This window comes from Lissotriton vulgaris, chromosome 6 (genome assembly GCF_964263255.1).
Source record: "Lissotriton vulgaris chromosome 6, aLisVul1.2, whole genome shotgun sequence".
Taxonomy (NCBI): Eukaryota; Metazoa; Chordata; class Amphibia; order Caudata; family Salamandridae; genus Lissotriton; species Lissotriton vulgaris.
The window spans coordinates 1,234,490,400-1,234,515,373 of record NC_141694.1 but is presented as its reverse complement, the minus strand read 5'-3'; the positions used below and the strand labels follow the sequence as shown (position 1 = coordinate 1,234,515,373).

Here is a 24,974-nt window from a genome sequence, read left to right as displayed (position 1 = left end):
CAGGTTCAATGTTATTTCGATTTCTAGTGCGCATAGTAGATTTTAAGTCTACTTGGTATTACGTTTCTGGCCCAGAAGGTGGTAGGCCTTTCTAGTTTTCATTATTTTTCTTAATTCTACCTGTTATTATTGTCTCTATGTTTAATTAATCTTCTTGTGTTTTTAAAGTAAAGAGCTGCGTGGACATAAGCTTTACTATCCACCAGTACCTGCTATAATTTATTCCAACTGTCTAACTCTACAACGTCTTCTTGAGTATGCCTTGGTTCCTCAGCCTTACTACCTTATGAGAGTCAAGTGCTAAATGGAGTACCTGATCATCAAGTAGGACAGCGGAAGTATTGCGGCACCAGTAAATTACCTCAATTGTTGTAATTGATTTCCAGTAACCTCTGGCAGTCCTGGTGCCCCAATAAAAGGCCCTACAATAAAGTCCCTTTTCCTACAGCTCAGGATCAATTGTGTAACACTGGACATAAACCTACCTTAAGCATTATTCAAATTCACCCTCTTTTTGACATTCAGAATGCCCGGTGTGGATTACTGCATGCGTGCCAACAGCACCCAATTATTTCCGGGTCCTCTGGAGGGTATATATCATGGAAAGACCATGTCCCAACAGCACTACACTCAATTTAAGAATGAATTAACAAAAATAAATTATTCCCAAATCTTTCAATTATATAGGGGCTTAATTAGAGTAAGGAGGGGACTGGGAATCTTCCTACAGGAAAATTATTGAGGAGGAAATTTAGCAATGGATTCATATTTGGAGTTTCCTCCAGAAGTTGGTGGATCTTTGGTTCCCTCAAAACTCTAAATGAGGACCACAATTTTTAGCAAGCAAACCTAGGGAAGAAGTGTTATCTAATAAGTGTGTGGCACAAGAGTATGTGATTTAATTTTTATTTTTTAATAATATCTGAATAGTTTTATGATCTTTATGAAGGAATTTTGTTAAGAATGTAAAAGAACTGCAGGTGCTGAGGAATGATGCAGCTTGACGGGTGTCCTGGAATTCAGAGTGGTCACTCATGGAACCAATCCTAAAAAGACTACATTCACACCCTGTACAGGAGCGGTACCTAGATTCTCACTCTCATGCTTACAGCTCTATCATGGACCAGTTACTAACTATCTAACTATTATCTGGTAGTTTCAGGTGTATTCACAAAGATGACTCCTATTCTGTTAAGGTCCCAATGCTGTGCAGTCGTCTTCGCCAAAATCTGGTACTAAGAAGTTTCAGAGAGATAAAAAAAATGTACTCTTAAACACAGCATTTCGATAAATCTCCAAATTTGGTCTGCTGCCCCCTCATTCTTGTTGCATGGGTTAACTGCTTGGATGCCTGGAGATATTAATAATTTAATGCTGGATTAGATCACATCAAATCATACATATTTACCCCGGTGGTAATATGCAGTTCTCCCAAGCTCTGCCCATAGGTTCTATAATATTTATTTTCGACTGCTGCTCATATTGGCATGAATGTAAGTTTGGGCAAAGGTCCAATGGGAGGGGCAATTAGTTCCTCTTGTCTCAATAGTCTCAGTAAGATTTTATTTATGTTCTCAGGCCACATGTAAATGTGGGTGTTCCGGAGCCAAGTTGGGACGTCCTCCTGCAAACAAGAAAGAAAATAGTACATGGTCAAGTCACTTTTCTCAATGCTTCAGATTTAATATAAGCTTTTCACATGGCACACAGCTTTTTACGTTTCACAGATTAATAAATGAAGTACAATTATGTTATGATAGGAAACTGCAAATGAAAGGTAGCATCAGGCACTATGTAATAACAGACATCATGATCATGCTAACTAATCCCGGTGCTGTGACTGGAAATTATAAATGGTTATAGAAATAATTTCATATTTAAAAAGAAGAGGCGTTTCACACTCATAAACCCTTATTCTGAAAGCAATGCATGTAAGAAGCAAGCATTACCAAAACTAATAGGTCTCACCTGTAAACGACTGGCTCAGGAAATAGATTGTAGCCATGCTGTACAGTATCCAGAATGCTGTGCAGCGTGGCTTAAAAAAAAAAAGCCTTTGACTATGCCCACTGTGACATTTTGTAGGTGCACCACACATGTGCGTGCCTACAAAATGACGCAGGTGGTTTTTAGGTCTCGCGAAGCGCGTTCTCGCTGAGAGACTATAGTCGTCGGCTCAGCCGACAACGAGTGGAGACAAGAGATGGCCACGCGCGCATCATTGTCAATGGGATTTGGTCGCGCGTGTGAGTCAGTCTCCAATTCAGACTCGGAGCAGCCGATGTGCACGCTCACAGCGACGGCGTCTCGTGCGCTCCCATCACGCTTTCAGTTTCGCGGCCGACGATCCAGGGAGCTCTATGCACCACGGCCGCCGCCATGTTTCTTTAAGTTACCAGTCACAATGTCGTGAAGCTGCCGTTCTAAGACTCTCGTTTCCTGGTTATCTCCGTAAAATGAAATGGAAAACCGCTTGATATTCTTTGCAGAGAGGAAGCGCGTGCCTCAAATATGATATGAGTAAGCCTTTGTTTATAGCTTATTCATGCTTTCGGAATCCACCGGAAAGCCAAGCAAAGCTGCCCAAGGAGATATGTTATGGCGCTGGGGCTCACTTGTGCAATTAACGCCTGTCATTTAAATCTCTTACTCTATATGTGCGCTACACATCGCTAAATACAAATTAATATTTCTGTAGTTGTGAAGAGAGAGGTTGTAGCAACCATGAATGACATTGCAGTATTTTGCATGGCACTCTGTATGATTGTAGCCCAGTTCGCGAGCTCGCAGCTGAGCACAGAGTCCCCGGCCCCTTTCGACCCCCTCCCTCCCTCACTCACTTCCACTTTGCAGAAGTGGGAGTTAACAGCCTGCGGCAGGGGACGTTCCTGACTTGGCTGGTGAGTGAAGAGCCCTTACCTCAGCCAGCGCTGGGCGGGCATCAGCAGCTCTGAACCCCCGCCCCCACCTGCAGAGAGGCCTCCCCTCCTACTGCAGCCCGCTGCTTCCCATGCCTGCCCAGGCCTCACGCACTACCTGCTCCAGCCAGCGGCAGAAGGGATCCCGCCATCAGAATGGGCTCCCACACCGAAGCCATGGAGCTTAAGCATGGGCGAATTTTGCGAATTCGCGATTCGCGAATTTTCCGATTGCGAATTCACGATCCGCAAAATTCACGAATTTGAGTATTTTTTTATTTTTGCGTGTTTGCGGGGCGCTTTGCATGTTTGTGGGGCGCGTGTTCGCGGGGCGCTGTGCGTGTTCGCTGGTTTTTTTTTTCGTTTTTACTTTTTGTTCCCTTCTGCCCTCTGCCCTTCTGCCCTCTGCCCCACTCCTGTTTTATTTTAGGATGGCGCCGGCAAGCTGCCAGCGCCATCCTAAAACAGTTACTAAGTTATCAGGAAGCACTAATAGATCAAATAAAGCAGGTGCACCTGCTTAATTTTATCTATTAGTGCTTCCTGATAACTTAGTAACTGTTTAGGATGGCGCTGGCAGCTTGCTGGCGCCATCCTAAAATAGGTGCAAGCTTGAAGCTTGAACTTTTGCCCCCAGATCCGCTCGCTCGCGGATTTGCGGATTTTCGGCAAATTCGTGGGAGTTCGCGGATTGCGAATTTGCCGAAAATCTGCAAAATCCGCGAGCGGAACAGATTTTACGCTCACACTTAATGGAGCTGAACGGCAGGCACCCGGGGCGAGAGGACTTGGACTCGCCGGAGGAGGAAGAGGTACAGGGATGGAGGGAGCGGGAGCCGGGAGTGGCGGTGGACGAGATCTAGTGCACGGTGAGACAGGAGCCAGGGCGTGGGAAGAGGCATTTATTTATATGGCGAATCTCCATTTAGACATCTAATCGCATTCCCAAAGTAGCTTAGTTGTTTACAAAATCTGCCCCTTTGCCAGTGAGAGGCGGGCTCCGGCATCACAGACACTTGTGGCGGGTGGACATTGGCACACCGGCTGCGAGAAAGAAAGCTATAATGACATTCGCAGGTGAAGCACCCCCTCGCAGACACATTCCGGGCAGAGGATGGTCTGTGTGATGATGCGCGCCAGACAGTCTGTACACACAGCCGGAGCCATGCACTTGTCACCGTGCTGCCACTAAACTGCACACTCTCTGGGACGCCTGTGTGAGCGCCGTCACTCAAGCGGCAGCGGGCCCTCTGTGCCCAGCGGGCAGGACCATCTTTGTCTCGTCGTACAATGGCTGTTATTGGTTTTTTTTTCTCCGGCTGTGCACGGCAGAAGTCAGCACCTGACACACCGGTGTTTTGCCACAGATGTCTGGTATCCGCTCAGCGCGCACTTCCTGGCGGGCACGCACTTTCCTATTTTCTCATAAGTTAGAGAATGAGGCGCCCACCATGGTACGTTCCCGGCGTTGGATTTGGGCACGCACCCATCTTCCCTCACCTTCACTCAACACTTTAAAACGTTTTTGGCTTCTATGCTGTGGCTTTGAGGGCCCGGAATAAGAGAATCCTGCCTGCTCAGCTACTATTATTCATCTGGATCCGGGATTCAGTCCGGTGACAGGGAAATGTGCTAACGTTGTCCCAGCGTAGCTTGAAGAAACTGGAACAGATTCAGCAGCGACTACACAAAGTATGGGTTCACACCACCAACCTACAGTGGATGAGGAAGGTTTCTTATTTCATTTTGAGCCGGCTACAACGCAAATGCCTCACTTAAATGGCATATCTGCAATCCTCTTGTTCCTTTAGGCTAGGACCAGGCTGGTGCCTTGAACCTTGATGCCAATGTCTAGGAGGAAAGCAAAGACACTCAGCGTGCTGTCTCTTCACAAGTGCTTAAGAGACAAACTATGGTTGAGAGTCAGGGTTTTTACTTTTCCAACCCCTCTGTGTACATGTAAGAGGTATACATGCACTGTAAGACAAGGAGGGTTACGGTGTAGGTGTCTCATATCATACATGTCAGGAGGGAATGCATTAGAGAAACACAAAGTTCGGATTTAGAACGTCTGTGGGTTCCACAGAATATAGTGATTGCGATTGCCTATACTAAAATCTATATTCCTACTCAAAGCAGCCATTTTTTTGCTACCTTGTAGTAATGTGTACTGCCCTGTGTGCACGTCCCGTGTGCACTGCCCTGGATGCACCACCTCTGTGCACTGTCCTACGTGTCCTGTCCTGTGTGCACTTTCCCCACTGATAACAAAGCCTTGCTATTGTGTTCAAACTCGGGAGTGCTACTGTGGCAGGGCGATGCTCGAGTGCTTCTGTCTGTGATACTCCCTGCCCCCACAGTTGGCAACACTCCACAGGCACTTACAATATGTCCAACATACAACCACACACACACACACACAACCGCACACAAAACCACACATATAACCACACACATACAACCACAACCACACATACAACCACACCCATACAACTACAGACACACAACCACACACAACCACAACCACACACCCAAACACACACACAACCACACACACAACCACACACACCACACCCACACCACCACACCCACACCCACACCACCACACCAACACCCACACCCACAACCACACTCACAACCACACCCACAATCACACCCACAACCACACACACAACCACACATACAACCACACACAACCACAACCACAACCACACACACAAACACACACACAACACATACAACCACCCACACCACCACACCCACCCACATCACCACACCACCACACCCACACCACCACACCCACACCACCACACCCACAACCACACCCACACATACAACTAGACACATAACCACACAACCACAACGTCAGTGCACAATTTCACCAGACACAGACACCATCAGTCGTCATTGCACGCTTCCACCAGGCACAAAGCACCAGACGTCAATGCACGCTTTCACCAGGCACACACACATCACCAGCCGTCAGTGCACGTTTTCACCAGACACACCCCATCAGCCATCAGTGGACGCTTTCACCAGGCACACACCACCAGCCGTCAGTGCACACTTCCACCAGGCACACACACCACCAGCCGGCAGTGCACACTTCCACCAGGCACACACACCACCAGCCATCAGTGCACAATTTCTACAGGCACCCACACCACCAGCCATCAGTGCACACATCAATTGTTAACGCATCCACAATTAACTATTGAAGCAATCGCAGTATGACGCATTTTACTTTTAAAAATATTCATCTAAAGTGCAGCATGCCACCATTGCTACAAAAATAAATACACTTTTTTTGGCCTACAATTTATACACTTTTGTTGCAATTGGGGTTGCAATATTTAGCAGTGCCAATAGCTCAAACTTAATTAATGCAAGACCTATTGCATTGCAAATGCTTGTTCATTTTAGGTAATGATCCAAATCGGATTGATAACTAAAAATAAAATAAAATGTGCAAAGTGGGTTCAAAGGAAGCAACACAGGGATGATGGGGTAATGGCGAAGTGACACATGTGAGGGAGAACGGTGAAGCAACAGAGGGGTAGAGAGGGGGAGGGGGACCGAGAGAAACACAGGAGGGGACTTAAAATAAACAGTGGGGATGCAATAGCAACAGGGGGAGGGTGGGAGCAAAAGCAGCACAGGATTTAGGGGAAAGCAACACAGAGGGTATCGGTGGTGGATCAAACAGGTTAAAGAAATTGTGAAGAGGCAATAATCCATGGGAGGGACAAACACAAGATTGACAAGCTGGTTCAGGAATAAGAATGAGAGTGATAAGGAAAGCCTACCAATGATAATCAATGCACAGGCTTGTAGTCCCTCTTTAGGTCTCGCCTATTCTGTCCCGTGGGGATTGATAGGCGAGATTATAATAAGCAGTCCAAAAAGTCTACCTAGCTGCGGATCGCGTACAGTTCATGTGAGGCAGGCGCGTGCACATCATCGCCAGCCACATCCCACACCATGCCTCGGCATCAGGCTTCAAAGGAAGCCGCTCGCCCACCACCATTTGTCTGAACCTCGGCATCAGACTACAAAGGAATCCGCTCTCAAGCCGCTCCCCCGCCCCCCATCAGACTTCAAAGGAATGCGCTCCCGCTCCCCCGCCCCGCCACAGCAAAGTCTCAACCTTACTTTCCCATTTGGTGTACTCTAACATTGTTCTCATGATGATGTACCATGATGTTTCTGGTGTTGTGATGTGGTGGTGTGTGCAACGAACATATTGCTCCCACTCGCTTTTCTGTGAACCATCCCTTTTACGATCTGTCATAGTGCATCCCTACTCTATTGCGTCCCAAGCCGCTCCCCAGCCCCCCCTTAGAGACCTTCAAATGCACAACAATTGTCGTACTTTCACTCGCTCCCTTTCTCCTCCCACCCAGCATGTCTCTGTCTTGCTGCCCGCCCCACACCCCTCCATACCGTCACCACTGGACCCTACCCACAAGCTTTTCCAGCCTAAAGCTCCGAAGCTGCGCTGCGTTGTATTACCCACTCTATGCCAGTCCTATCGCAATTCAAATGCTTGTTTTTTTTAGGTTATGGCAGTCGCAGATGAACGGATGCCTTCAAGCATGCAGCGTCAGTTTGAGGCAAAGCTGCTGAAGGTGTGCTGCTGGCTACAGTGAAACAAAAACATCACGGAGACTTCTGTCTGCTTAGCTTGCAGAAGCAGCAGCCAAAAGCTTAAGGATTCATGTGACACCTCAGCCCTGAAGACAGTCGGGATGGAGTCAGACACAAAAGAGGGTCCAGTCCAACAACCACCAGCACTGACACTAGTTGTCACCGGGAATTATTATTGTGGGATGTATCATGGCACACAGGGAGCAGAGCACCGCTGCGTGGCTGCAGTACATTTACAAATTTTTATCATGATGACCGTCGCCCCACTGGGCGTTGTGAGAGCTAAAAGTTGTTTAATTTATAGTGCTGGAGGTGTACGCCACATTCGCCCCGCCCTGCCCCTCAAAGCGCTCTTTTTGTTGTCTTGTGTACTTGAGCATGTGTCGTGTTTCAGGTCTATGATGGGTATGCTGGCATGTCCCTAGCTCTTCAGTACATCACCACCAGCAAGGCTCCATTTAGTGGCGCTGTGCGTCTTAATCTCCATGTCTGTCCAGCTGCAGGGTTCACTGTGGCGTTACAACCAGAACTGCAAAATTTGGAATTTGAGAACAGTGATTAAATCTCGGCGTGCTCAAAATCCTGTGATTCTGGGCACATCAATTCTCCCCGTGCCTCAAGACATGAATGTGATCTTGTGTAATTTAACCGGTGCTCACGCACAGTGATCCAATTTCTTTGTGTGGAGTTTGCGCTATATAAAACTGCAATAAACGCTACTCCATCATGGTTTTACATTTGTTTTCATCTTGTTGGTTGGCCTGCTGGGGTTGCCTTCCATCCTGGCTAATCTTGCTTGTTACTTATGGAAATCGGCACAAGAGGATTTCTTGGAGTAAACTGTTTCTTATTCCTGATTGAAGTATTTACATTATTATATTTTTAAAAGTAGATTCCTTGCGTTTTTGTAGCTGATCAATTAATTACATCTTGTTTATTTCTTTTTTTGTTACCCTTTTTACATTGGACCGTAAGAAATTGGCTCTTTTGATGGGTCACCACTAGCGTTTTAGGTATATTAATAAGATAGTTGTTGAAACTGGGTAAAGTTCTGTGTATCTTTTTCCCCTCCCAATTCTTATCTTGGAAGGTTTTTCCTGATAATAGGGAGTTAAGCACCCCAATGCACTGCTTTCTTGTTGTGCTGGAAACAATACATTTGTGGAGACCCCAATCAACTCTACAACACTTCTTAAAGGAAACAATGAACTTGGCTCTCTACTGAAGACCTAATGGTGTTGAAAAGTTCCTCGCCCCCCATCCAAGGTCAGACCGACATGCAGCAGGGTATCCCTAATACCTGACTTTATCGTTTGTGCAGTGTGAATTTCCTGATGTCTCGAAGGTGCATGCTATTGTACTTCAAATGTTCCTCTGCAGAAGCGTCAGTAACACGTTAATTCTAGACATTGCTTTCCGATTATCACTGCTCGGAAGTAGTATAGCATTGTTACTAGTCAGCATTACAAACCAATTCAAGGTGCATTATGTGGCATAAATATGCGCTAGGTAGCTTTGTTTATGGGATGTTTTCATGGTATTTCTTACAGGGCACTCTTGATTAATCTAGTATAAAATTGAACACAAGTCCTCACACTTAATTTTTTTATGCTTCTGTTTATATATGTAAACTATAGTGCATATTTTGTTTTCGTCCTCACTCTATCTATCACCCTCACTCTATCTATACCCTGACTCTATCAATCTATCGCCCCTCACTCTATCAATCTATCTATCTATCTATCGCCCTCACTCTATCTATTGCTTCACTCTATCTATCGCCCTCACTCTATCACCCTTACTCTATCTATCACCCTCACTCTATCTATCGCCCTTACTCTATCTATCTATCGCCCTCACTCTATCTATCTATCGACCTCACTCTATCTATCTATCACCCTCACTCTATCTATCGCCCCACTCTATCCATCGCCCTCACTCTATCTATCTATCTAACGCCCTCTATCTATCTATCGCCCTCACTCTATCGCCCTCACTCTATCTATCTATCGCCCTCACTCTATCTATCTGTCTTTCTATCTATCGCCCTCACTCTATCTGTCTATCTATCGCACTCACTCTATCTATCGCCATCACTCTATCTATCTATCTATCTATCTATCTATCTATCTATCTATCTATCTATCTATCTATCTATCTATCTATCTATCTATCTATCTATCTATCTATCTATCTATCTATCGATCGCCCTCACTCTATCTATCTGTCTATCTATCGCCCGCCCTCTATCTATCACACTCACTCTATCTATCTATCGCATCACCACAGCATCACTCAGGTGCACCACCACAGATTCACTCAGGGGCACCACAACATCACTATGTGCTACCACAGCATCACTGAACGCCACAGCATCACTCGTTGCCACCACAACATCACTCAGCGCCACCTCAGCAATAATCTGTGCAACCATTCAACAACTGGTTCAAATATGTTCTATCAATGTTTCAAGCTTTATTACAAATGTCACAAAAAGATGTTAATATTTCAGTTCAGTTCTCGGATTTTCGTCACAATAAAATACACTGAACATAATCTTCACAAAAGTTATTTACAAAAGTTTAAGCTAATGCCATTATAAATTACAATAACTTTTATTCAAGTATTAATTATTTAAAAAAATTCAAAGCTATTGTTATTTGTAATATCAATACATCTAAGCCACGTAAATACAACACATATTGCATTACAAATGCTATATGTGTCACATTTGCGAAAGTTATAACTATTGGCATTGTAAATGACAAAGCTATTAATTTAACTATTTTCAAAACCAGCACCGAAATACAAAATTTGTCATTTACAATACCAATAGCTCAAACTTTCCTAATGCGAGACCTATTGCATTGCAAATGCTTGTTTTTCTAAGTGAGACACAATATGCCTTCCAACAGACAGCACATGCACTGTTTAGTAGGGCTTGAATTAAAACCTGTTAGACTGGGGGAATAGATTTGAAGTGGCTACAAATATCTGTCTTTAAATTAGTTTTGTTTCTTTTTATTTCATGATAGTTTACAACGTCAATAAGAGGTGCACAACGTACCTGTTCTTAGGGACCACTAATAGTCCAGGTTGTTTAGACAGATTGAGCTAAAAAAAATGTATGGGACATTTCTTCAATCAACGTGGCATTATTTGATAATTACTAAAGAGACTGAATATGCTGTAGGTCAGAGGAATTGAGACATGGGATCTCTGGACAGACTCTCTTAAAATGCATCTTAAGTCATGATCAATGGAACCAAGACTAAATGAGTTCGGGAAAAATTCTCACCAACTGCTGGAAACTCTCTGCTTAAGCCCACCTCCTAGAATTCTAACCCACCCTAAGCACCCGTAACCAATTTTAATGTCAGAATATTCGTACACAATAGTGAAAACCTCTTGATGCCATGCTCCAGATTCCACGTCAAGTAGGGTTGTGGCTGCGCCTTGCAGAATTGGACAATTTACACAAATACGTTTATGAAGTATCTGGAAAAGAACCCAGTAAGGCAATAAGGTTGTCCTTTGACCTTACCAAATGGACCACCTATTTTTAATGTAGAATTTCACTGTACATCAAGCTACAGTTATTCCATCAAGTCAAAGAGCATTTAGTTTGTGAATTATGAAAATCTGGTCATGCCAATTTGGTTGTAGAAAGAAGAAATGGCCTTTCAAGTATTCGTCAATTAAGTTTTCCATTTTAACTGATTTATATGTGGTGATTTATTTACATTACATTTACTCTTTGGTGATTTATTAGGAGCTGTGTGCCACTTCTAAGTTCCTTCAGATCTAATCTTCGCAACATTGTAATCCTGTCCAACATGCTATTGAGGAGTTACCCAGTCTTTGAAAGAATCCCCTATATGCCAAAAGTCACAAAATATGAATTTCACTACAAATGTATATTTTTCTAGGGAATATCCTTTTCCCACAAGGGGAAGAAATAGATCCCTAAAAGAGGCAGACTATTTTAGACTCTGTGTCTTCGCTAAATCCCATATGTCCTAACTAGTAGAACAGTTGCAGAAACATTCCAAATGCCATGCATTTACTTTATTTAATACACAATCTATCCAAAATAGATGTTTGTACTCAAACAGAAAAAGAAGCCAGAAAAAACAAGAAATGTGTAGCACCTCGCCCACTGAAGAGGGTAGCAATAGGAATGGAAAGACTTGCTGGAACCATGGGCAGCTGAACCCACCCTCACGATTATAGGCGATTTGAATTTTCACCTTGAAAATCACTCCGACACTGACACAAACACATTACTTTCAGATCTGGAAGCAATGGGCCTCTCACAACGAGTTTTGAACGCCACGCATATAGCTGGCCACACTTTAGATGGCCTATTTTCCAACTCTCAAGCGATCTTCTTAAAGAGTATTCTCCCTTTGGTATGGACCGACCATCACGCGATTACTTTTAACATTCAAATTGATAACAAATCTACCCATAGCACCCTATTAAACACGCCTGTCGTAATCAAAGCCTGGAAGAGCATAGACCACCAGCTTCTCAAGGCACACCTATCCGAAACTCAACCAGACGCCTCCTCAGATCCCAATCTTGCTACAGCAAATTGCTCTAATTGGCTGCATAATGCATTTATTTTGTTGGTGCCAAACAAAACACTCTCGAAAAATCATCAGTCTCCATCAGCCTCTTGGTTGTGTGAACCTCTCAGAGCCTGTGGTATTGGTTCGTATGTGTCGTGTTGTGCGCGTGGATTGTCTCGTGTGTATGATAGCGCGTGTTTGTGTGTGCACGTGTGGAGTGTGTGGAATGCATGGGTTGTGAGAATGTTGATGTCGTAGGGAAGGGAGTTGCTGAAGGAGGAGGGTTGGAGGTTGGAGTTGTGTTCGGTGCCGCTGTATTTATACTTCTTGAAATAAAGAAGTAAGGAACTGGATTTGCCTACGTTCTTCCTTTCAACACACGGTGACGAGCGGGATTCAGCGGCACTGAGCATATTTTCCTTGTGGATTTATTTTTATTTTCAAATTTTTTTTTATTTTTTTTACCACATTCGATTGACTACTAATTCAAATTGGTTATCGATTCCCAAAGAACTCTGTTAATTTCCTTAAGGCGCTCCTTAAGGTTCAACTCAAAAGAAACTCTGAAGTGGCAAAATTTTGCTAGGACCTTTTACCTTCAGTAACGTGTACGCATTGCCGTTACATCTTGCATTTTTCAAGAGGCCGACTTGACTTCATCAACGCGTGAGTAGATTGTCATCAAGGATGCGTGAGCGTACTATGACGCACGTTCATATTGCATCCTAGCAACTGGATGATGCGAAGGTCACGCCTTTGTTTTCAGGCTTCCGTAGTGTGTCATCAACGTGTGTGCATCACCACGTACTACTACGCAACGTGGCGGCCATTTTAAGTTTTGCTTAAAGGTATCCTAGCAACAAGTGCCGAGCATCTTATTAACTTTCACATTGTGTGTAGTATGGAGCTTTTATCGTCCAGTGCTTAATATATGGAAGTAAGTGCTTATTTTTCTTGATTGACTTTTCCCTGACTATTGAACATAACGTTTAATACTATTGGATTATTTGGACCTACAAGCAAATTTTTTTTTTGGGAAGGTTTGAAATAAAAACTGTGGTGAACTTTTTGCCCAAGTTGAAGTAGAACTAAGGATATAACTGGAACTTTGGTGAACTTTTTGAGCAAGAATTAAAAAAAAAAATGTATTTAAAAAAAATATATTTTGTTTATATATCAATTTTGGAGCACTTACATTGTATTTCTTTTACGTTTTTAAGATGTCTTCGATTCATCCACCGCCATTTTTCTTAGCAGAATCTGGTGAACCTCCTATTGCGTGGGATTTATGGGTTGACATGTTTGAAGCTTATGTAGAGGTTTTAGATGAAGAAGAATGTTCACAGGAAAGGAAAGTGTCTTTACTTAAACACAGACTAGGTGCAGTAGGTTTAAAAGAGTTTAAGAATTTACCTAAAATTGAGAATGCTGGCGATATGGGTGTTTATCAATGCGCAGTTAAACAAATGCAGGAAAGGGTTGGGAGGAAAATTAACGTTGTTTTGGAAAGGTTCAAGTTTTATTCGAGGGCTCAAAAAGTGGATGAGTCGATTGATCAGTATGTTTCAGTCTTGAGGGGTTTAGCTGTTACGTGTGAGTTTGAAAGTATGACATATGACCAGGTTTTACGTGACCAAATTCTTATGAAAACTAAATCTAAAAAAATTCAAGAAAAGTTATGGTCATCAGGTAGTACTTCATTAAAAAATGCCATTGAAGTGGCTAGAGGTGTAGAAATCTCGGACCAATGTATTCGTGAAGTTAGTCTAGTTCAGTCAATGTGATAAATAAGGATGACAAATCCAAGTACAAGAATGATGATAAGTCATTTAGTAATTACCCTAACAAGAAAAGTAATGAGAAAAGTTATGAAAAATGTAATGAGCAAAAGAAATTTGTATGCTATAGGTGCGGATCTAGCAACCATTTAGCAAATTATAAGTGGTGTCCTGCACTTGACAAAATATGCACCAATTGTAAAAAAAAAAGGGACATTTTACTAGAGTATGTCACAACTTTAAAGCTAAGGTCAATTGTGTCCAAGAAGATGATCAAGATGATATTTTTCACGTTGTAGGTGAAATTTCCAGTGTGCATGATGAGTCAATTAAGGGGGCGGGTAAAGTTAAAAAGCTACCATCATGTATCATCAACATAAACGGTCTGGAAGTTAAAGTAATGGTAGATTCTTGTGCATGGTATACCATTATGGGCATGGATTTATTTAAAACACTTTGGCCGAATAGATCATTATCTGAACCGGATGTACATCCTGGAAGTTATTCTGGACATAAAATAGCTTAAGAAGGTTTTATTTTCGCTAAGATTAGTTTTGGACATAATTCATGTCAAGGCAAAGTATATGTGGTTAACAAAGGTGCAACTATTTTGGGATGGCCACACATAACAGACTTGGGTATGAAAATTGATCCTAGTTTAGATTGTCCTGTTTATTCTATTCAGGATGACTGCTGTGAGATGAACAGCTATTCATTTCTTAAGGAAAAATTTCCTGATGTGTTTTCCGATGGCATCGGCAAGATGGTTGGATTTAAACATCGAATTATTCTAAGAGAAGGTGCGTGTCCCGTGAGACAAAAACTTAGGAACGTACCTATTAGTTACAGAGAGAAATTGAGTGAAATACTAAAAAAATTGTGCAAGGATGAAATTATTGAACCAGTAGAGAGTTCAGACTGGGTTTCTCCAGTGGTGATTTCCCTTAAATCCAATGGCGATTTGCGCTTATGTGTTGATTTAAGATGCCTAAATGAGGCCATTTGGGTCGATACATTTCCTCTTCCGAATCTACAAGAACTTACATCTTCTGTTGGTGGTTCCTCTTGGTTTTCCAAGATAGATTTGACAAGTGCGTATCACCAAATTGATTTGGATGAAGATTCTAAGCATTGTACTGCATTCATTACCACAGACGGAATGTTTAGATACAAAAGTATGCCGTTTGGCCTTGCAAGCACGTCTGCAGTATTTCAAAGAGAAATGTGTAGAATATTGCAAGGGATTAAAAATGCAAAGGTATTTCAAGATGATATTTTAATATATGGAAGGAATAAGGAATGTCATGATGAAAGTTTATATGCTGTCCTAGAAGCATTGAGGAGTAGTGGATTAACTATCAAAAATGAAAAGTGTGTCTTTGGAAAACCTGAAGTGGAGTATTTAGGACATGTCATATCCAAGGATGATATTCGACCAAAAATTAGTCATGTGGTGCTATTTTAGCTGTTCCTGAGCCTACAAATAAGGAACAATTAATGTCGTTCTTAGGATTAACAGAGTTTTAGTCACGTTTTATTGAAAATTATGCATCTAAAGTTGAACCATTAAGGTTATTGCTAAGAAGGGGTGTAGCATTTGCATGGGAAGAGCAACAAAAAATGTGTTTTGAAAGGGTGAAAAAAGAGATTCTTACAACACCGTGTTTGAAACCCTTCTTGCCAACTGCAGAATGTGTATTGTCTGTGGATGCGTCTGGGTATGGCATTGGTGCTGTGTTCTCTCAGCATATTAAATCAGAGAAGTGGGTAGTTGCGTATGCTTCACGCAAGTTAACAAAATCAGAACGCAATTATTCTGTAATAGAGAAGGAGTTATTGGCTGCTTCATGGGCTGCTGAGAGATTTAGGATGTATGTGTGGGGGAGGAAGTTCAAAATTTGTACTGATCATAAACCTTTGGTGAATATCTTGAGACCTGAAGGTGGGAAGAATTTAACTCCTAGGTTAGCTCGCTTAGCTTCAAAGTTGCAAATGTTCAGTTTTGACATAGAATATATTCCTGGTAAGGATAACGTGGTTGCGGATGGTCTTTCAAGATTACCAAATGTAGATTCGACAGGAACTGAAATCAACAGTGATTGCGAAATAGCTTTTACCATCAAGGATGTATTTTTGATTGATGAAAAGGATGTTAATAACATGTTATCCGAAGCGTCATGGATGTGCGAGATGGACAAGGATATTGTTTTGAAAGAGGTTAAACAATTCATAACAAATGGTTGGCCAAGAGAGTCTAACTTACGGGGTGAATGTGCTGCGTTTTGGAAAGTCAAAGAGGAATTGTGTGTTGTTAAAGATATTGTTTTAAGAGGGGACAGAATTGTGCCTCCATTTAGTTTAAGAGAGAATATTGTTGAGAAGAGTCACATGGGGCACGGTGGTATGTCCAGTACAAAAAGGAGAATTAAAGAATGGTTTTGGTGGCCAGGAGTTGATTCTATGGTGGATCGTTTAGTAAGGAATTGTAAAGTTTGTTGTACCAGCGATAAGGTGGCGAAGCCATTGAGTGTGCCTTTAACTATGGTGGAGTTACCTGAGTATCCATGGCAGAAAGTTGCTATTGATTTTATGGGTCCATTTTCAGCTTTATGGGTAAAGGATTGTTATGCCATTGTATTAGTCGATTATTATTCGAAGTGGCCTGAGGTGAGAATGGTAAATGGGATGACTACTGACGTGGTCATTGAGTTTTTAGAAGATGTGTTTTCAAGGGAAGGGGTTCCGGAAGTTCTTGTTTCGGATAATGGGCCTCAGTTTGTGTCACAAAAAACGGAAGAATTTTTAATGGTGATGGGCATCAAGCACATTAAATCATCACTATATCATCCCGAGGGTAATGGTCAAGTTGAGCGCTTCAATAGGGTGGTCAAGGAAGTGATTGAATTAGCATTGAGTGCAGGTTTACCCTGGAGGAAAGCTCTACAAGAAAGATTGACAGCATACCGTGTCACCCCGCATTCTGCTACAGGAAAAACACCTTTTGAGGTTTTGAGAGGTAGGAAACCATTCACTGGGTTAGTTCCATGGTGGTGAGGAAAAGGAATGGTAAAGTGCAGTGCAATAACAACAATATAGATAAAGAAATTAGGTCTGAGGTCAAAAAGTATCAGGATCGTAGTCAGCAGTATCATGGCGGTAGATGTAGTTGGCCGTTGGTTAAAATAGGTCAAATGGTTCGGGTAAAGAATCCTAGAATTGTGTTGAAGGGTGAAAGTCTATGGTAGAAACCCCTGAAAGTAATGAAAGTGTTTGGTAGTGCAGTAGAGTTGGAGGACGGTAGGAGATGGAATTTTCGCCAATTGAGTCTTTGCAATGGGAAGGATGGTGGGGTAGGTACACGATCTGGTGTTGATGAAGGAGTGTGTAGCGGATATATGTAAGGTGATGATTTTGGACTAATGAAGGAAGTGGTGTCAACTGGAAGTACGAGTAGTTGTAGTGTCAGATGTGACACATCTGGTCGTGATGAAATCAGGAGTAGGAGTGGTGTTAGTGATGTTATTGAATCTGGTTCCACTTGTACCAATATTGGTGTTGAAGGTGAGGCTTTACGCCGTGGTAATAGAACGAGGAAGTTGCCTGTCCGGTTTACTGATTTTAAGTTAGGGTAACTTTTTAGTTAGTGTCTTGTAAGTTGTTGAGGAGGAGGGTGTGTGGTATTGGTTCGTATGTGTTGTGTTGTGCGTGTGGATTGTCTCGTGTGTATGATAGCGCGTATTTGTGTGTGCACATGTGGAGTGTGTGGAATGCATGGGTTGTGAGAATGTTGATGTCGTAGGGAAGGGAGTTGCTGAAGGAGGAGGGTTGGAGGTTGGAGTTGTGTTCGGTGCCGCTGTATTTATACTTCATGAAATAAAGAAGTAAGGAACTGGATTTGCCTACGTTCTTCCTTTCAACAGAGCCCAGAAGAAAGTGTGCAGAAATCGTGAAAGACAATGGCATAAATTCTATATCAGTCGAGAAATTCCTTTATAAAGAAGCACTCACTAAATACAAATTAATGATTGCGCAAGAAAAAAGCAAATACTACAATGCACAGATTGACTCAGCACAAAACTCTAATAAACAGCTTTATCAAGTAGTCGCTAAACTATCAGGACAAACATCTACCTGTACCCTAGCCCCTTCACAAGCACTATGTGACTCTTTAGCGAACTATTTTTTTAAAAAGTGAATGACATTTATACTAAATTCTCATCCCAGACTAATACTATTAATCGGCCCTCAACTCATGATACTACTGATCATTCACTACTACAATTTGACAACACCACACTTGATCAGATTACTAAACTAATCTCCACTATCAAATCAGGTTCCGTCTTTGACCCTTGTCCCCCGTTTGTTCTTAAACCAGTCGCAGAATTGATAGCACCTACTCTAGCAAACATCTGTAATGCTATATTTAACTCAGGCATATATCCCACAATTTGGAAGAAAACCATCATTAAACAACTGTTAAAAAAACCTAACCTGAACTCGACTGACACAAAGAACTAGAGGCCGACAGCTAGTTTGCCTTTCCCGGCCAAAATCTTTGAAAAAGTGATCAACATTCAATTATCTAAGTATATTGAAGACCATAAATTACTAGATTAGACTCAATTTGGCTGCCGTAAGGGCCACAGAACAGAAACAGCGCTCATCAAAGCCTCTGAAGATATCAGAATCATCCTAGATCAGTTAGGGACGACTGTTCTTATATTGTTGGATCTCTCAGCAGCCTTTGACACGGTCGATCACACCACCTTGATCGACTGTGTCACAAAAATAGGCATCCAACACAAAGCTAGAGCCCTGCTAACTTCTTTTCTCACCAACCGCACACAGTCAGTAAATTTTGGCATTTTAAACTCTGCCCATTTGGCCCTCCTGTGTGGTGTTCCGCAAGGTTCATCCTTAAGTCCGACACTTTTTAACATCTAAGTATCGGACTTGACTAGAGTCATAAAAGCACAAGGGATGGGCCTTACATCGTATGCCGACGATACGCAACTAGTGCTTACCATACGCAAAGATGGTGAAAAAGTAGCAGCTAATTTTCAAATGGGTATGCTGGCCATTAGCAGTTGGATGACCAGCAACTGCCTCAAGTTGAACTCTGATAAAACAGAGGTAATGATATTCGGCAAACTGAGGTGCCGGGTTTTTAGGAACCCGGTGGTGCCAGGGGATAACACCCGAGGACCTCTGAGTTCTCCCTGTTCCGGACCACAGAAACCAAGAGTCTTCTAGGTGAAGTCAGAGATCGAGTTTGATTGGCTGCAACCAAGTAACATGTGTCCTAGAAGTACAACAGCACTCTGTGTATATTCTCAGGAGACTGTTCGTTTTTACAGAACCAGCCTTCTCCTTATATACAGAAATAACAGCTGTAGGCAAGAATTCTTGAGTTTATGATACGGCTATACACATATTTCTAAAACAAGGCAAAGAGCAAAGTCATGTCGGCCAACCCATATTTTAGATGTCCAGTTTGTGATAGATGGCCCAGCCAGGCCCAGAACTCCCATCAGATATCGATGAATCCCCAATAAAACAGGGCACCTCCTCGTCGTAAAAACTGGCCATAAACAAGGAACATGGACAGGTGTATGTGTGTAGAAAACATGGTCGGTATGTGGTGAATGGTTTATGGCATGTTATGCATTGATGCTATCTTATTCGGCCACTGGGCGAGGAGCTGCCCAAACAGGTTTGGCTGGGGGCAGTGGAGTTAGCTCGGCCGGGTCATGGAGGAGTCAGCTAAGGTGGACGTGTCCTTTCAGATCAAGCTCGGCCTTAATCAATTGACTTATATGAGGGCAAGCCATAAGATGGATGCCGTTAACAAAATGGAGTCCAAGGGTTCAGAACGGACACCACGATTTAAGGGTGTTAGCATCGCTCAATCATGACGCAAATGCATAGGGATAATATCCTAATCATTACCGGTCTGCCGACACCAAATTCGTCATGGTATGCCGACATTTTGTGACACGAGTGTTGGACCTCGGTACAGGTATTTACAGCAGGGTCCAGAATTTCGGAACCACAGACCCTCCTTTTGCCCTCATATCAGGCAATAAACTCATGCTAATCTGAGTCCAAATCTGTGTTAATGAATTCATGGAGATGCTGCTGTAGCATCATTCTGTTGCTCAATGTGTTCCTTGACACAGGCTTCCTTACACATGAAGTAGCGCAGAGGCCACATATTGCAGGAGCGCACTGCACAAACAGGCAGAACATAAACAGAATGGCTAAGATCATCCCAATGAAGATCAGGGTTTTCCATCCCCAGGCAGAGATCAGTTCCCAGAGCCACCCTAGCAGGGACCAATCCCCTTTCTCCACGTGAAGGGAATCAGAGATTTTGTGTAGCTGGGAGATGGCCTGGTACACTGTCGGTGCATTATCAGGGATGAAAATGCAGCAACTGGATTGGATCACTCTACATACACCACCACGGTCTGCAAGTATGACATCTAGGGCAACCCTGTTCTGAAGGGTCATAAGTTGATCCGACTGAAGCTCAGCTGTCAAATTGCTAAGGGCACGGCGGACTCAACTATCCTCGTCAACTGTCGAATGTTCCTGCTGTTCACCATAGGCCCCCAAAATGGCAGAAAACCCTTTGCGAAGTCCCCAAATTCTTGACCCGCAGTGTCGTCTTGACTCACGACACCCCTAACTGTCCTTGTCCGATGGTAATCTGCCCCGGCCGTGTAGGTGGGTGGCAGCAGAAACGAGATAAAACACGTGCCCGAGAAGTCAGGGGGCAACCATGTGTATGCCTTGTCGTGGCAAACGAAGTAGGTACCCGCAGCCGCTGAGAACGGAGGGGAATTTCGAGATGCAAACACATACGTTTCCGTGCATATGCTCTTTCCCAACTGTGCTTTGGGATCCCTGCCAATACCTTGCAGACATAGGTGACCTCGGTGGGGTACTATCCACACTGGGGAGTATTTCTTTGCTTTCTGGCTTTTATTCAAGGAGATCCCATATTTAGTTACGTTCCAACGACTGTATGGAGTGAGTTCATCTTTAGGGATTGTTCGATACGTGTCAATATCCCTGCTCATATTTCTTATTCTTGCCACCAGTGCCTTGTTGCTGGAATCGCTCTCTGTGGAACGGGGCGGGTATGGTTCTAGGGTGAACAGGAACATGGTCTGGAAAGCCCACAGAAAACCATAGTAACTAAATGGCAGAACGAAGTAAGGGATGCCCTTATCTGTTGTGTGTGGCATGAGTCCACATATCCAACAATTCGATGTGTTCATTATAGATTGGTGCTGGTGTAGGAGCTGGATGAATGAGTTATTTACAAATTCTAGTCTTCTGGCAGACTCGTGTTCAGGTAGAGGGTGAAAAGAATGTGGGAGGAGGTGTGGGCTGAGTGTTGTGTATAAAGGTGACTCAAAAGATGAACAGAGCATAGCCAATCAGAAACATCATTATGCTACATAACATTAAAATACATATGACTAAGAACTGTCTCCTTGCCATTATAGCGCATAGTCTCTTTTCAAAGTTCGCAGATCTAGTAGGTCTCTCTACCCTCGGAAACTCCATCCTCTGGTTGCTGCCCGCGGTGGGAGGTTGCTTCTGCCAGGGAGTGCTTTCTGTTCGGTCCGGGGTAATTCCCTCAGACCGACCAGAACCGTTGACATAAACGTCCCCAGCTGTAGCCCCCGGACTTCAACCGCGGCCCTAGCAGCAGAACCGGATGGCGGTTCGAAAAACAAAAATGAGCTAGTTCCCTGGGCGAGAGAGCTGTAAAATCAAAAATAGTTCATGGGGAAAAGGGACAATCGTATCAATATACGTTTATTTAGTTCTTTCGTCTGGCCCTCAGATTATATTGCTGTTTCCCAGGTACGGTGTGGTCTTCAAACAATGTTTCAGGTTCTGTAGTGTCCGACTGCATTGACGGTGGCACAAATCCTTGCAAAATACGATCACTCTCCTTGTCGGTACCAGTTCCTTTTAATCGTGCATCGCTGAAGGGGACAAAGCGGTGTACGGATTCAGTCTCAGAGTCAGCAATTCCCTCCTGGACCCACCGGTCATATGGAAGAGGCAGAGGGACCCGTTTACAATGGGTCCCGTGGATCCAGTTCTTCTTTCCTTCCACCCGGACGGCTGATCTAGTGGAAAGAAGGACGAGGTATGGCCCGGTCCACCTCGGCTGCTCGTTGTTAGTGCGCTGAAAATTCCGCACCAAAACCCAGGTGCCGGGTCCAATGGAGTGACCTGGATCGTCGGAGGCTGGCGGAGAGGAACTGTGAACCTGTTGGTGTAAAACACGCAATTTAGTTGTCAATTCGTGTAAATAGTCAAGCAGTACAGGGTGCTCTAACTCACTGAGCTTTCTGGGCCTCGGTACCCCCCATATATTTGCTGGGCGCCCGAACACGATTTCGTGGGGGCTAAGTCCCAGTCTAGAATGGACAATCATTCCGGTAGATAGGAGTGCTAAAGGCAAGGCGTCAGGCCACTTAAGACCTGTGCTGGCTTGGATCTTGGCCAATTTTAACTTTAACGTGCCGTTGTAGCACTCTACTAATCCTGCCGATTGGGGGTGATTTGCAGCATGGAATTTTTGGTGTATGCCTAGACATTCGCACACTCTCTTCATCACTCGTCCCACGAATTCACTTCCATTATCACTCCAGACAATTCTAGGCATACCGAATCTGGGGAAGAACTCCTTGACAAGGGCTTTGGCAGTTGACAAGGCAATGTTGTTTTTAAGGGGATATGCTTCCACCCACCTGGAGAAAGCGCAAACAACAACAAGCACGTATTTCAAATTGTTGCACCTTTCCATGTGGATGAAATCGAGCTGCAAGACCTCGAACGGATATGTTGGAGGCGCAAAATGACCAGCTGGAGTTAAGGTTCCCCTACCGGGATTGTACTTCAAACACACCATACAGTTCCTGACCAAATTCTCCGCGCATTTTGGGATGCCACTATTCTGCCATACTGGGGCCAACAGTTTACAGATTCCTTTCACACTGACGTGCGCCATTCCATGGGCCATTGTTACCACTGCAAGCACATATGCGTCAGGTAACAGCCATCGCTGATGTTCTGACAGTTCGACCCAACAACCATTCGCGTCTAATCTACCCTTGCTTCCTCTCCATTCATTCACCTCTTTCTCAGTGGCGTCAGCTTGTATAGATTTCACACTTTCAATGGTGTCTTCACACATACCCACATCGGTAATCCATCTAGCAGGACCTATAACATACATCCGACTCATTGTGTTCCTTGCAGTCTCTTTCGCAACCTCGTCGGCAAATGCATTCCCACGACCAACATCATCTTGAATCTTTCTGTGTGCACTGCATTTTACAATTGCGACTTGTAGGGGCAAGGTCAGTGACTCGAGAAGGTCGTGCACTAGCTGACCATGTTGAATTCTTGCGCCATGTGACGTCAGGAACCCACGTTCACGCCACAATCTTCCAAAACTGTGGGCCACGCCGAAGGCGTATTGGCTATCGGTATACACATTCACTCCCGTTCCTTTCGCCAACACACACGCTCTTGTAAGTGCAACTAACTCTGCTGCTTGCGCAGAGTTGTGGGGGATGCGAGCTGTCTCTACAATCGTGTGTAATGTTGTCACAGCATATGCTGCAGTCGCATCACCATTTGGCAACTTGAAACATGAACCATCAACCCATAAAGTGTCATTACATTCAGGAAGGGGAGTGTCCTGCAAGTCTACTCTCCCTTTTGTCTCTTCTTCTGTCCTAAAGCAGCAGTCATGTTTTTCAACCTCATCTGTCTCTGCCGGAATGGGTAATAACGTAGTGGGGTTGAGTGTATCACACCTCTTTATGTGTATGTGACTCGCTAACAGTGTCAGCTCATAGCTGGACAGTCGAGCGCTAGTTAAATGCTGTGTTTTCGTTCTGTTTAGTAAAATGTCTACTGCATGTGGGACCATAACGATCAGGGTATTATTCATGACTAACCCATCAGACTGTCGAATACAGACAGCTGCTGCAGCAGTGGCCCTCAAGCAACTTGGTAATGCCTTAGCTACAGGATCTAGAGTCGCTGAGAAATACGCGCATGGGCGCTGTTTGTCCCCAAGGTATTGGGTCAGGACTGATAATGCGCAACCTTCCTTGTCATGGACATATAATGTATAAGGCTTACTGTAGTCGGGGTTGCCCAACACAGGAGCCGAACATAATGCATCACGCAACTCGTGGAAACTTATCTGGAAATCTTCAGACCAGGGTATAGGATCGGGTGTGTCTTTACAGAGTAGTGCCAGCAAAGGTTTAGCCAATAGTGAGAAATTCGGTATCCACTGTCTGCAGTACGATGTAATGCCCAAGAAGGCCCGAACTTCTCTCTGTGTCCTTGGGGCACTCAATCTTGCGATTGCCTGTATTCTTTCTGGGGTCAGTCTCCTTCCCTCCTTCGATAAGATGTGACCTAAGTAGGTTACTTCTTGTCGACAAAATTGTAGTTTTGAGAGAGAGACTTTGTGTTTCATGTCACATAAATGACGCAATAACGACAATGTGGCTTTCTTGCAAATCTCTTCAGTGTCTGCAGCGATCAGTAGATCGTCCACATACTGAATGAGAGTTGCACCATCCTGCAGAACAATCGTGTCTAGTTGTGTTTTCAGAGCCTGACTGAATATAGACGGACTTTCGCAGTAGCCCTGAGGAGCGCGTTTGAAGCGGAAGCTTCGTCCTCCTAAATTGAAGCCAAAAATATCTCTGCTCTCCTCGGCAATCGGGATGCTGAAGAAGGCGTTCTTCAAATCAATCACCGAAAACCAAGTGGCTGAAGCTGGAACCATTGTCAATAAGGCAGTAATGTCGGGGACAACTGGAAACTGTGGTACAACGATCTTATTCACTTCTCTGAGATCAATCACAAATCTGTACACAGGGGGCTGTGAAGGATCGGTACGCTTCAAAACAGGCAAAATAGGACTGTTACAAATGTTGCCTGTCGTCTCTTCAATGACATCTTTCTCGATCAGATCGTAAATGATCGCTAACAGA

At 43.7% G+C, this 24,974-nt stretch overlaps 1 protein-coding gene across 2 annotated transcripts in view; it reads right to left on the bottom strand.

Annotated features, from left to right (window-relative positions):
• Positions 1-914: 914 nt before the first annotated feature.
• LOC147708675 (E3 ubiquitin ligase TRAF3IP2-like) overlaps positions 915-24,974 on the bottom strand; it is a 219,634-nt gene continuing 195,574 nt past the window's right edge. The window contains exon 6 of one of the 2 annotated variants that reach the window (XM_086925385.1): positions 915-1,624. In XM_086925385.1, the coding sequence (XP_086781511.1) occupies positions 1,478-1,624 (147 nt within the window). In that variant the 3' untranslated portion in view covers positions 915-1,477. The remainder of the gene's footprint in view (positions 1,625-24,974) is intronic. The other variant, XM_086925384.1, reaches the window with a different exon arrangement.